Below are 13,831 nucleotides of genomic sequence, written 5' to 3'. Positions count from 1 at the left end.
GGGGTGGACTCATTTAAGGTAATGTAGTTGTCAGGTTTTAGCCAGGTTTCTGTCAAACAGAGCACATCTAGATTATTATCTGTAATAATATCATTAACAATAAGCGCTTTTGGGGAAAGGGATCTAATATTCAGCAACCCAAGCTTTATCAATTGTTCATCTGTATTATATCTTTTGTTTATTTGTTGGACATCAATTAAATTTTTACTGTTGAATGGTTTTGATGTTTTTTTGTATTTACTAATTCGGGGAACAGACACAGTCTCTATATGATAATATAGAGGTGATAATAGGTGAAAGAGTCTCTATGTGCTGGGATTTATCTGACTCCGGTAACGTGAGACAGCTAGCAGACGGTCGGTTTAGCCAAGTCAAGGTTTAGCTCTAAGATTATGTGCCAAATTACTAGAGAGAAGAGCGGCACCACCCCAAGAGGGATGGATGCCATCCTTCTTCAACAGGTCAGGTCTGCCCCAAAAACTTTTCCAATTGTCTATGAACCCTATGTTATTTTGCAGACAACCAGCCATTGAGTGATGATGGTCTGCTAACTATCTCATCACTCCTTTTTACAGGGAGCGGTCCAGAACAAAAAACAGCCTCTGACATCGTACTAGCGAGTTCACACACCTCTTTAATGTTAATTTTGGTGATCTCCGACTGGCGAAGTCGAACATCATTAGTGCCGACGTGAATAATAATCTTAGAGAATTTACGATTAGCTTTAGCCAGCACTTTTAAATTTGCTTTGATGTCAGGTGCTCTGGCTCCCGGTAAACAAGTGACTATGGTGGCTGGTGTCTCTATCTTCACGTTCCGTGTAATAGAATCGCCAATGACTAGGGCACTTTCAACAGGATACTCAGTGGGTGCTTCACTGAGAGGGGAGAACCTGTTTGATGTTTTAACCGGAACGGAAAAGCGGTTCTTTGGTCTGCGACTATGCTGCCTCACTGTTACCCAGTTTCCCTGCTGCGAGGGCCCTGCAGCCGGAACCGAAGAATGTACAGAGTTCACTAAGCTATTCGCATCCAAATCAGTGCCTAAAGCTGTTACATCCTCACTACTCTCAGATAAAGTATGGATGCGTGTTTCTAATTCTGAAATCTTCTCCGTCAGCCTAACTATCTCCTTACATTTATCACATGTGAAGCCCTGTTCGCCAGCGGAGAAACCTATATTAAACATGCGGCATGCTGTGCAAGTGATAATGACAGGAGAAGACATGACTTACCGTGTTTGTTGATTAATCAAACTTACCACTTACCACAATTGTTTGCTGGACACTATTTACTAATCCAACTTATGCACTCAGAAAAAGGGAGACCCAGGTGCAGAGATAACAAGCTAACAGGCTAGTGAAATGTTAACGTGTGATGGTGATTTAGATTAAAAGCTAGCGATGTCAAATTTAACGTGAAAAGCAATTTTTAAACAATGTATGGTGATGAGTAAGTTATATTTAGCAGTAGAAGAAAGAGGAAATATCAAAATAAAGATTCAAACGTAAGCAAGGCTCTACAGAGTGGGTGCGGGACTGTAGATGTCTACTCTGGGTGCGGGACTGTAGATGCAGGCTCCGATGCTGCAGCTTCATCATACTACTTGGCTCCGAGGCTGCAGCTTCATAATGTTGGCCAAGCTGAGGTATTTAGAGAAGCTGGCTGATATCAAAAACGTTGACCCATACGAGCTGCCGCAGCAGAACTCAGAACTCTTTACCACCTTGCACTGAAATGTTTCTATAAATATATTTCCTGTGCATTCTGAATAATAAATATATCTCCCCACTATCCTGCATATCTCCCCACTATCCTGCCGCAGTCCAGTGCTCGTCCTTATTAGCAGTGTTTTTCTTTTACTGATCATATTTTATACCTGTTGAGTTTACATTTTTAAATGAATTTGACTAAAAATTTAAATGATCGTTTGTGTGCGCTGGTGCTTTTATTCCAGACTTCTTAAGTAAAATGAATGCTCGGTACGTGCCTTAAACGAATGTAACGTTAACAATGTTAAATATTGAATTAATCTTAAACAGTGATGCACACAGTAGAGGAAAATGACAGTCAACTAGGCCTACCTTGAATATTAATTAAGCGTTTTGGGCATTAACATGTTTATAACATACAGTAAAATGACTGACAATGAAAAATGACAGAATAGTGATCAACATGTTTAATACAAATAAATAAAGGTTCGTATTCATCAAGTGTCTCACACTTCAGCATCGCGAATCTACGAGAAGAGAGAACTGTCCGTCTTGCCTGCACTTTTTTCCACTCCTCCCCTCACTGCAGCCGCTTATTCTCCCCTATATTTCAGGCGAGGTGAGGCGCGCATCTCAAACAAGCCTAATGTCTCCTGGGAAAAACCACTGATGGGATTATTTGCCATTGCAAGAAATGGCTGTAGCATGGGAGTATACGGCCACAACATACATCCGATTTGGTATAATTTCGGATGTATACGGATCCATGGAATTTGACCTATCCGGCCAGTATACTCCTAGCCTGGGAAAACCCAGACAACTTCCGGCAAATTTAGATAACTCAATTACTACTGAGAATGGTCTGGTTTTAAGCAGGCTAGTTTACTCCCGGATTCTTCCGAATTTCAGCAGTGTATACAGGAGTATACTGGTCCAGATACACCTTTTTTCATGCAGTGTATGTCATAGCTTGACAATTTCATGTTACCCTGGTGTGCTATACTTCAGAGATATTTTTTTTACTCATAAAAAAATCTAGGGGTGCCAATAATTGTGGCCAACGTCTTTTGAAGAAAAACATTTATTTCATTATGTGATTTTCCTCCGACTTTCCATTCTTTTACTTCAATGAAATGTTAGGTTTTTGCTATTTTTTTGAATGATAGATAAAAAGGATAAACAATGCAGATTTATTTTTTACAGCCATCTTTGATCATATTTACCAGGGGTGCCAATAATTCTAACCACAACTGTAGACGCAGAATGCCTTCACCCATGCCATTGGATTAAACTAATCTTCCTGAGTGAAAATCTTATCTGTGTTGCTGCTGCGTCGGTTCTAACAGGCCAAAAAAATGGGGTGATTACTGTAGTGATAGTATAGTTGTATATACAGAAACTAACCACTAGGTGTCAGTATTATTATACTCACCGGCAGAATATACAGAGAGTGAGTTAGACGACCACATGTGTTGTTGCTGTTCCTGCTCGTGACCTGAAAGTGAATTAAAAGATAAGTTTAATTACAAACAGTTTCTTCATTGAAATAAGAAACATTACATGGTACCAGGAGTGGGAATAATCACCAACATTGTCGGTCGTCATGGAAAGTGTTAAACCGCCTGACGCTGTAAACTGGACTGGAAACATTGATCACGAATGGCGTATGTTCAAGCAGAGATTCACGCTGTACTTGCAAGCAGTGGGCTTGGATGAAGCGTCGGATGCACGCAAGATTGCATTGCTTCTCACCATCGCGGGACCTCAGTCAATAGAAGTGTTTAACACACTCGTGTTTGCACAGGCCGCGGACAAAGGCAAATATGACGTGGTGATGGAAAAAACGAGAAAAACACCAAGAAAAAACGAGACTTTTGAGAGGTATGTTTTTCGCTCTCGTCTACAACAACAAGGAGAGACGTTTGACAGTTTCTTAATTGATTTAAAGTTGAAAGCTAAAACATGCAATTTCGGACTGTTGCAAGATTCAATGGTTCGTGACTAAAAATTGTGATCGGCATCAATGATAAAAAAGTGAGAGAGAGGCTTTTGAGAGAGACGGAGCTAACCTTGGATGAATCAGTGCGGATATGTCATGCCAGTGAGATAGCTATTCAGCATGCTAAAACCTTTGGTGAACACATAAAGATGAGCGGGAGTGACAATTCAGCCGCAGCTGCAGTAACAGAGAAGATGCAGAAAAGCGGAATGAGTAAACTGAAACAGCAGAAATAACTGTTTAACTGTAAGAGATGTGGCAAAAGACACCCGCCAAAGCAGTGCCCAGCTTATGGCAAAGTCTGTGCTAAATGTAAAGGGCAGAATCATTTTACCAAACAATGCTTTTCAAAAGGTGGACAAAGTCAGAGAGAGCGTGTTCATGCAGTGGAAGAAACATCTCTCAGAGACACATTCTTCGTTGGAATGGTGCAGCAGGCCGATATCAGTCAAGAAAGAACAGAACAGACTGATGTGAATAGTGTTGCACGGGACAAGTGGATGACTGCTCTGGAAATAAATGGAGTAACAGTATCACTCAAGCTAGACACAGGAGCAAAAGTCAATCTGATTTCAGAGTATGATGTCGGAGCAATGAAAATCAAGCCGCGCATAAGTCACAAAAATTGTGCAACTCAAAGCCTATAATGGCCAGAACATTCCAACAAAAGGAACATGTACTCTCAGAGTAAAAGTTAAAAACAGAGAACATTACCTCATGTTTGTGGTTGTTCCAGATGGCCATGATTCTGTGTTGGGAGACAAGGCATGTGAAGATCTTGGTCTGGTAAGAACAATATACACAATAAATAATGGAGAAACACAGAACAGTGTGGAACATATCGTGAAACAGTTTCCAGACATCTTTGAAGGGTTTGGAGTATTACCATTCACCTATAAAATACAGTTGAAACAAGATGCACAGCCGGTAGTTCACGCACCAAGACGGGTTCCAGCACCACTTTGTGAAAAGCTGAGGCAAGAGCTGGATAAAATGACAACAATGGGAGTCATAGAAAAAGTGGAAGAGCCTACGGAGTGGGTTAATTCAATGGTGTGTGTGAAGAAAGCCAATGGTGATCTACGTATTTGTATGGATCCAAAGGACTTAAACGCAAACATACGGAGAGAACATTATCAGATTCCGACTCGGGAGGAAATTATAAGTGAGATGGCAGGTGCTAAGTTTTTTACGAGGCTGGATGCATCTCAGGGCTTTTGGCAGCTGAAACTACATGAGGACAGCACAAGATATTGCACATTCAACACACCCTTTGGCCGTTACTCCTTCTTGAGGATGCCATTCGGAATTTCCTCAGCTCCTGAAGTATTCCACAGGGCTATGGAACACGTAATCGAAGGCATCAAGGGTGTGCGTGTTTATGTGGACGACATTGTATTGTGGGGATCCACAATAGAACAGCACAACAAGAGGCTCATGGACGTCCTACAGCGTGTAAGGAAGTATGGGCTCAAGTTAAATAGGAACAAGTGTCAGTTTGGAGTGAAGGAAATCACGTTCCTTGGAGATACGCTGTCAGAAAGGGGTGTGGAACCAGACAAGAGTAAGATACAGGCTATACTCAAAATGCCCAGACCCACAGACAGAAAAGCTGTATTGAGAGTGATGGGGATGATCAATTTCGTCGGGAAGTTCATACCTAACCTGTCTTCAAAAACTGTTTATTTGAGAGAACTGTTGTGCGATAAAGGCGAGTTCAGATGGACAGCTGATCATGAACAAGAATGGGGACGACTGAAGACTCTCCTCACTACAGAGCCTGTTCTGACGTTCTTTGACCCGACAAAGAAGACAAAGATCTCGACGGATGCATCCAAAGAAGGAATGGGTGCAGTTCTACTACAGGCGGATGGAGAGAATTGGAGACCAGTCGCATATGCCTCGAGAACGATGACTCCGACGGAACGTCGCTATGCACAGATTGAAAAAGAGTGCCTGGGCTTAGTGTATGGATTGGAGAAATTTCACGGCTATGTGTACGGCTTACCGACATTTGTGGCAGAGACAGATCACAAACCATTAATTGCCATCATCAAAAAGAACTTGAACCAAATGTCTCCAAGAATCCAGCGACTGATGATGCGACTGCAGAGGTATGATATGGAGCTAATATACACTCAAGGGAAGCATCTAGTTCCGGCAGATGCTCTGTCCAGAGCTGTGGAGCAGAGTGGAAAATGTGAAAGTTCCACAGAGGCTGATGTGACTCAGCATGTGAACATAGTAGCTGAAGCTTTTCCAGTCACAAACACAAAACTCAAACAGATTGCAGTGGAGACTGGAAAAGATAAATGTCTGCAATTGGTCATCACACATCTGAATGAAGGTTGGCCTAGAGGAAAATGTGCTCAATACTACAACATCAGAACAGAGTTGAGTGTTGTCAAGGGACTTTTGCTGAGACAAGACAGGATCATTATCCCTCAGTCACTGCGACAGGAGATGTTAAAAAAACTGCACGAGGGTCACCTTGGGGCCGAGAAATGTAAAAGAAGGGCTAGAACTGCAATCTACTGGCCCGGAATAAACGCAGACATCGACAGCATTGTGTCAACCTGTGATACGTGCTTGAAGCATCATGCTAAGCAACAAAAGGAGCCAATGATCATCACTGATCCACCGGATGAACCATGGCAGAAAGTTGGGACTGACTTATTCTTCCTGGAAGGACGAAACTATTTGCTGGTGATAGACTATCTGTCAAACTACCCAGAGATTGCGTTGCTTTCCAATACATCTTCTGCTTGTGTGATAACACACATGAAATCCATCTTTGCGAGACACGGCATTCCGCAGGTGGTTTGCAGTGATAATGGGCCGTGCTACAGTGGAAAGGACTTCCAGAAGTTTGCTGAGGAATATGGGTTTCAACACGTGACATCGAGCCCATTATATCCGCAGTCGAACGGAAAGGCAGAGAAAGGAGTTCACATAGTGAAACTACTACTCAAGAAAGCAGTGGACAGTCAATCAGATCCTTATTTAGCTCCGCTGAATTACCGTGCTTCTCCACTAGAACACGGTGTGTCTCCTGCTGAAATACTGATGGGGCGCAGATTACAAACCACACTTCCTTGATTAGCAACACAAAACAAGAGAAAGTACCTGAAAAGAAAACAAAAGCACCTGAAACTGAGACAAAAAATGAACTATGACAAGGCATCAAAAAGCCTAGAACCACTCCCCAATAATGACACAGTAAGACTTGAGGATTCCAGTACCTGGACTAAAAGAGCCACAGTTCTGGAGGAGGTGAAGCCAAGGTCTTACACTGTCAGGACAGAAGATGGTCAGATCCTGAGGAGAAACCGGAGGAGTTTGCTAAAAACAAAAGAGACAGTAGAGAATACACATACAGGTGACACTGACTGTGCAGAGTCAACACCTGAAACACTTCCAGTACTGCATCACAATGAGCAAGCTAAAGAAATGCATTCACCTGTGCTGAGAAGATCCAACCGCACAGTAAAGCCTCCTGATAGACTGAATCTCTGAATACTGCTTAAACAGATCTGAAGCATTAGAATGTTCATAACAGAAAGATAAAAGAAAATGTAATCAGTTGATTATTGTTACTGTGATTGTAAAGTAAATAATTCTGGAGATTGTTATTTGATACATTCCATCCTGTATAATGTGTACAGTGCTTACTTAGTGGTTAGATAATCGAGAAGTCATTAGTTGTTATAACTTGTTCTTTATGTCTAATGGAGAGGGGATGTAGTGATAGTATAGTTGTATATACAGAAACTAACCACTAGGTGTCAGTATTATTATACTTACAAGCAGAATATACAGAGAGTGAGTTAGACGACCACATGTGTTGTTGCTGTTCCTGCTCGTGACCTGAAAGTGAATTAAAAGATAAGTTTAATTACAAACAGTTTCTTCATTGAAATAAGAAACATTACAATTACAAAGTTACAAAGCAATTACTTTTACTATGGCAGAAAAGCTAATTAACACATTTGTCTTTTCGCGCATTGATTATTGTAACTCCTTGCTGGCTGGAATTTCAAAGACAAATCTCAACAAATTACAGTTGGTACAAAATTCCGCTGCACGCATCTTAACTGGAGCTAGTGTAAGAGAGCATATTACACCTATTCTTATATCACTGCACTGGCTGCCAGTTAAATTCCGTATTGATTTTAAAGTATTACTTCTGACCTACAAAGCACTAAACAATTTGGCACCACAATATTTGACTGACCTTTTGACACCATACACCCCAGTTCGAAATCTTAGATCCATCAATGCAGGTCTTTTATCGGTCCCTGTAACTCGCCTAAAATCTATGGGAGATAGGGCTTTTTCGAATCTTGCGCCTAAACTCTGGAATTCCTTGCCTGTAGAGTTACGAAATGCAAATTCCTTGCACATTTTTAAGTCCAGCTTAAAAACATTCTTGTTTAGGGAAGCGTTTGTGTAATTTTATTTTAAGTTGTTTTTAGTTGTATTATATTTTCTTTTTGTACTATTTATTTTTCATATATATGTGTGTGTGTTTATGTATGTATGTGTATGTACATGTATGTGTATGTGTGCATGTATGTATATGTATATATATATATATATATATATATATGTATATGTATATATATATATATATATATATATATGCACATATTGTTATATTCTGTTGTGATTTTATGTTCTTATGTACAGCGCTTTGAGAAGTTGCCTTTAAAGGCGCTATATAAAATAAAGTTATTATTATTATTATTATTATTATAAAGTTAAAAAAAATGTAATTTCCCAGAGTGAAATCCATACATTGTCTAGCTCATCGGTTGGAGTTAGCAGTACATGATTCATTGAAAACTGGCTGCAGTCAATTTGAAGTGTTCACCTTGAAGTTCATTGAAGTCCTTCAAGCACTGAAAGTTCAGGTAGGTAAATCTACAGGCAGAACAAAGTATCTCATCTGCCCGTTTAAAGGTCTGGACATCACTGGTGAGGGAGGGGAAGATCAATATAACCGCATATGTTTGTTGAATAAATAAGGTCTAATTGAATTAGAATTGATTAATTTGGTTCATGCATTTGCATCACACAAATGTGGTTAACTGAGAAAAACTGTGTTTTTCATCATGGATATTAAAATCACCAACAAGTAAGACTTTGTCTGCAGCCAGTAGGCCATTATGCTACTAGGAAATAGGAAATCTTTGATAAAGTAGGGTGCCCTGGTGGCCAGTATACAATGGCCAGTAAAAATGCCAAAAGGGATTTATCATTTACACTAGATAATGTTTTTTAAACCATCACTTTAATAGAATTAAACTTGAAACCAGACCTTTAAGTAATACTTAAATTATAACTATAAATTGTTGCATCTTTGTCCTTCAGTTGAGGCTCATGTTTATAACGGTAATTTTGGTGGGTAGACTCATTTAATAAGCCAGGTTTCTATCAATGCTGGTTTTGATCTGTGATTATATAATTTACACAAAGTGCTTAGAAAGGGATCTATTATTCATCAAGCTGAGTTTATCATTTGTATATCTGTATTATTTGTTTTTCATTTGTTGGACATCAATTAAATTATTACCTTTAAATGGGTTCTTGTATTGAGTTTATTTATTTACAATTTACTGTTTGGGGAAGAGATACAGTCTCTATATTATCTAGTTCGGGGAACAGATACAGTCTCTATATTATGATTTTCTAGGTGAATTGAAGAAGAATTGAAAAAGTCTCTAAGAAAAGGTTGAATGCCCAAATCACTTCTTCTATGTCATATTGTACTATCCCCTGTAGTAGGAGCTCCGGGGCCCGTTTCAGTAAGGATGTTCAACCAATTCCCTGAACTCTGAATTGACTTACTCTGAGATGGGAAACTCTGAGTTTTGGGTTTCAGAACAGCTGAATTGAGGTAGTTCAATCAACTCTGAGTAGACTGACTCTGAGTTAAGCACATGCACTCCAACTATGAAAAGCCACGATCAATGGAGCTCCAAAATTACGATTCACCATGGCAACATCACCCAACAAAAAGATATTTGCATACTTCCGGGTCAATATGTAAGTTTAATTCTTAATCATTTTAATTAAGTTTAATTTTCATGGTATCCAAAAGGCAAAAAAAAGAATGTGGCAGCAGCTAAAAATGAAAAATAAAACATAATTCAATCAGGTAAAGCTTTAAGCATAAAATGTTCATGGGTGTTGGTTTAATGACTTTACAAACATTTGACATATTAATTAAATATCATTCAGTGTCCAATGTGCAGCAGCTTTTCCCACATATACCCTTTTCACAGACTGTGATGACGTGTTTTAATGGTCATCAATATCGTAAATCCTGCAACGTTTTTTGTATTTATTTATTTTTTTAAATGTATGTACATTTATAAAACTAATACTTTGTATTATATTACTTTTGCATCAAATTACAAAAAACAAGTTACCGCTGCTGTGAGAGTGTTTCTAATACAGTGTCTATGGGAGTGATGGTGAAAATTAACATCTTTCTCTCTTTCCACTTCCGTTATCAAACTCACTCTATTTTTTTCCTCTTTTTGAAAGTTGTTAAATCACTATTGTGGAGTTTTTCTTTTGCTATTTGAGCAAATGGGGACACAAAAAATATATATTTAATTTATTCTTTCATTCACCGCTATAAAGTTAACCCTATGACGAATTCCGCTCTGAGAAACCCAGAAATGTGAAAAGGGTCTATGCTCTTTTCACATAATTAAATGTTCTCTGATCCCACTTGTTACATTTATTAATTAGGGTAATGACATTAAACAGTTTACTTCTACTCAGGCCAGCCAAACACCAGCACCACTGACAGATGAAGAGCAGATGGAGGAAGAATATTAACATCCAACAGGAAAAAGAATAAAGTATTTGTAGGAAATAAAGATGACCATAAAAATTGTAAATAAATGTATTTAACAGCTGTGGTGGTGGTTATGCCATATATCTCGTACTACCATCTGGCAGCATCCTTCCATTCCATACAGTAATCCGTTTTCAGAAAGTGTGATGATGGGAATATGAGTGTCATAAATGCATCCAACCACTGGAAATCCTAAAGGAAATTCTAATTATCAGGTTACTTCTAGAGGTTAATCAAGTGAACGTCAAAAGGACATGCCATTTTTGTCAGTTTGACAGTGTCCCCATTATGAAAATGAATGATTGAATGTACCTCCACTGCAAAGATTGCTTTTCTCACTATGTATTTTTGTCAAGTGGCAGATTATTTAATTTGTTTTAAGTAAACTTCGCTTACTTTAGATTTAGATTACATTTATAATTTGTTGAAATTTGTACTTGAAATTCTCAGTACTTGAAATACTCAGTAAAAAAGCATTTGTGCAGTTTGAATGAATGAATAAACTATTTAAACAGCTGGCGCTTTAAAAAAGGGGAGGACACTGAAAGAAACTTTACCAAAGAAAACCTGCTCCTGACCAGGTTAGGTTCATAGAGTAAGTTACCCTGGTAACTGACTCTGAGTATAAGTTACCTCTCTTTTAGAAACGGGCTTGACTTACCCTGCTTTCTCGGGTTTGACATACCGCCCATTCTGAAACAGAAAACCCAGAGTTTCCCTTATTTCAGGGTTAACATACTCAGAGTTTTCACTTAACCTCCTTTCTGAAACGGGCCCCTGGTTAGATGAATTGCAATTTTGCCTAATGAACCCATTAAGCAGAGGTGGGGCCATACCATGAACATTTTTATACACAAGTAAAATATCTAAAGGATCATATTTAGTTGAATTTTTACAAAGATGCATGCATATAAATTTGACTTTTTATCCAGTATTTTCAAAGCCTGGTTATAGAGTCTTTCTATTGAATGTAGCCTAGCCTAATAGTCCCACCTGGTGAGGCAGTAGTTCATATGTGAGAAAATCCTGGAATTAATGTATAACTTTGAGGCCTCAGTATAGTTAAATTAATCTTAATGTGTCTAAAATGGACCCAATTAAAATTTAAGTATGTTCCCAACTTGTTCTTTTTTTTTTTTTTTTTTTTGAGATTCTATTAGTATGCCTATATCTACTCATGCACTAGGCCTACTGATAATCTTCTTTTTTAAAAGTTTATTTACATTTATTTTGCCTGTATGTTTTGGCTGAATTTTTGTTGCATTTACTCCAGCAGGCGTCACCAGCGTGTTGCGTTTGAGAGCTTCGAACCAGTGAATCAATTGATTCAAAGTTTCGTAAAGCTTCGTTTCTCCGCTACTGATTCATTTTTGAGCACCGGTTACACTGAGCATGCGCGGAGGATCTGGCTTTCTATTCGACAAATCCGCTGACCACCTCTGAGTAAAACCATGGTCTGATCCCAGTCATTGGTTCACTTTATATGGGGTTGTACGGTAATCTCTCTAATTGGACAAATACGAATCCTCGTGTTCAGCGTCAACCAATCAAATTCATGGCTGTGTTTCATTTGCTTTCTGTGTTTTAAACTGTCAAGAATCAATCCGCCATAAGAAGAAGAAGAAGAAGAATAAACTGTCAAGCTGTAGCTGATATCCAGTGTATGTGTATGCTACTTGCTTTTGTTAAATCATCGGTTTGTCAATTTTTATAAATTTATCAATATGCCGGAAAACGGTCACCAAAATCTTGCTATGGTCACCTGCACGGCACCAGTGAACATAGCGGTCATCAAATACTGTAAGTGTGCATGTCTTTCAAACGTAATAGTAAATATTCACTTGTGATTGTTATTACATGTTCTAAATTTTAGTTATCCTTACTATGTTCATTTCATTTTCATATTTTGTAAACGTTTATATACATTGTCTGCAAAGATCCCACAATAATAATTCAAAGCAGCATCATGCTAATAAAAAGGTAAATTAAGCAGATTTAATTATGCAAACATGAAAATATATGTTCGAGTTTTTGCAGTAAATCAGCTGTACCAAGATAATCGTGTCAAAATTAAACTCAATTCAGTTCAGTGATGATTCAGTTCAGTTCCCCTTACGAAAAAGTTTACTTCAAGTTTATTTCATTAAGTATACTTAAGTAATGTTCAAGTATATTTTTAAAGTATACTTTAATTAGTAAGTAATATAACGTACTAGAAATAAACTTGTGGGTAACACTTTACAATAAGGTTAATTAGTTAACTACATTAGTTAACATTAACAAAGATAAATAAATGCTTTAAAAGTGTAGTTCATTATTAGTTAATGTTAATTTTAGCATTTACTAATGCATTATTAAAATCTTGTTAACATTTAATGCACTGTGACCTAACCTGAACAAACCATGAACAGCTTTATTTTTATTAACTAACGTTAAAAAAGATTAACTAATGTTGTACTGATGTGTTGTTCATGGTTAGTTTATGTTAACTAATGCATTAACTAATGTTAACTAATATAACCTTATTGTAAAGTGTTACCGACTTTGTGTTTCAATACTGTTTGGGACTAAATTGCCCCCCTTTTTAGTATATAAAGTATATGATTAAGTGTAACTGTAAACTTTAAGTGCACAACTAGGGTCCTTCTTATTTCTGCATCTTCGTTTCCTTTCCTCACTTCCTTTTGTTGCGTCTTAGTTCCACCCCTTTAGATGTGAGGGAAGGATACACCTGTGTATTCTCGCTCATGACTCCTCAGGAAGCTTCCTCGCTCTTTTTTTCCTCGCCTCCTCAACGTGTAATTAGAGAATTGAGATGTCCTTCAAGTGTTTGATCTGTTTCCGGGTCACGGGCTGGAGGATGGAAGAGTGAGGAATCGAGGAAGCATCAATTTGAGTATTGACAAGTTCACAACTATTTGTACTGCATTTGTACTGAAAGTGAACTTATAAGTATACTAGCAGTTTAATATTTATATACACTTTTTTTTTTGTTTATGAAAGTACACTTTGAAGTATTATCTCAGTAAACTACTAACGTTTGGCAGTTTTGATTTATATGCTGTGTAATAATTTCACTTTTGGGCCCAAACAAGGGACGCCAATTATGTAGTGATTTTACCTTCGTCCATCCAAGGACGTTAAGCAAGGTAGTGATTGGTACTCATGTCACCGCTGACATTGTGATTTTTGGATCACACGTCACTTAAGGTGTGGTTATGAGTACATCAGATGACCACCTTCCCCCTCT

General features: G+C 38.2%; 1 protein-coding gene across 1 annotated transcript in view; it reads left to right on the top strand.

Annotated features, from left to right (window-relative positions):
- The first annotated feature begins 12,126 nt into the window (after positions 1-12,126).
- mvda (mevalonate (diphospho) decarboxylase a) overlaps positions 12,127-13,831 on the top strand; it is a 100,814-nt gene continuing 99,109 nt past the window's right edge. The window contains exon 1 of the mRNA XM_079824728.1: positions 12,127-12,381. Coding sequence (XP_079680854.1) covers positions 12,306-12,381 — 76 coding nt within the window. The 5' untranslated portion in view covers positions 12,127-12,305. The remainder of the gene's footprint in view (positions 12,382-13,831) is intronic.

This window comes from Gobio gobio (genome assembly GCF_949357685.1).
Source record: "Gobio gobio genome assembly, chromosome: 9".
Lineage (NCBI taxonomy): Eukaryota > Metazoa > Chordata > Actinopteri > Cypriniformes > Gobionidae > Gobio > Gobio gobio.
Note: the sequence above shows the minus strand (reverse complement) of the source record. Positions and strands in the feature narration are given on the sequence as shown.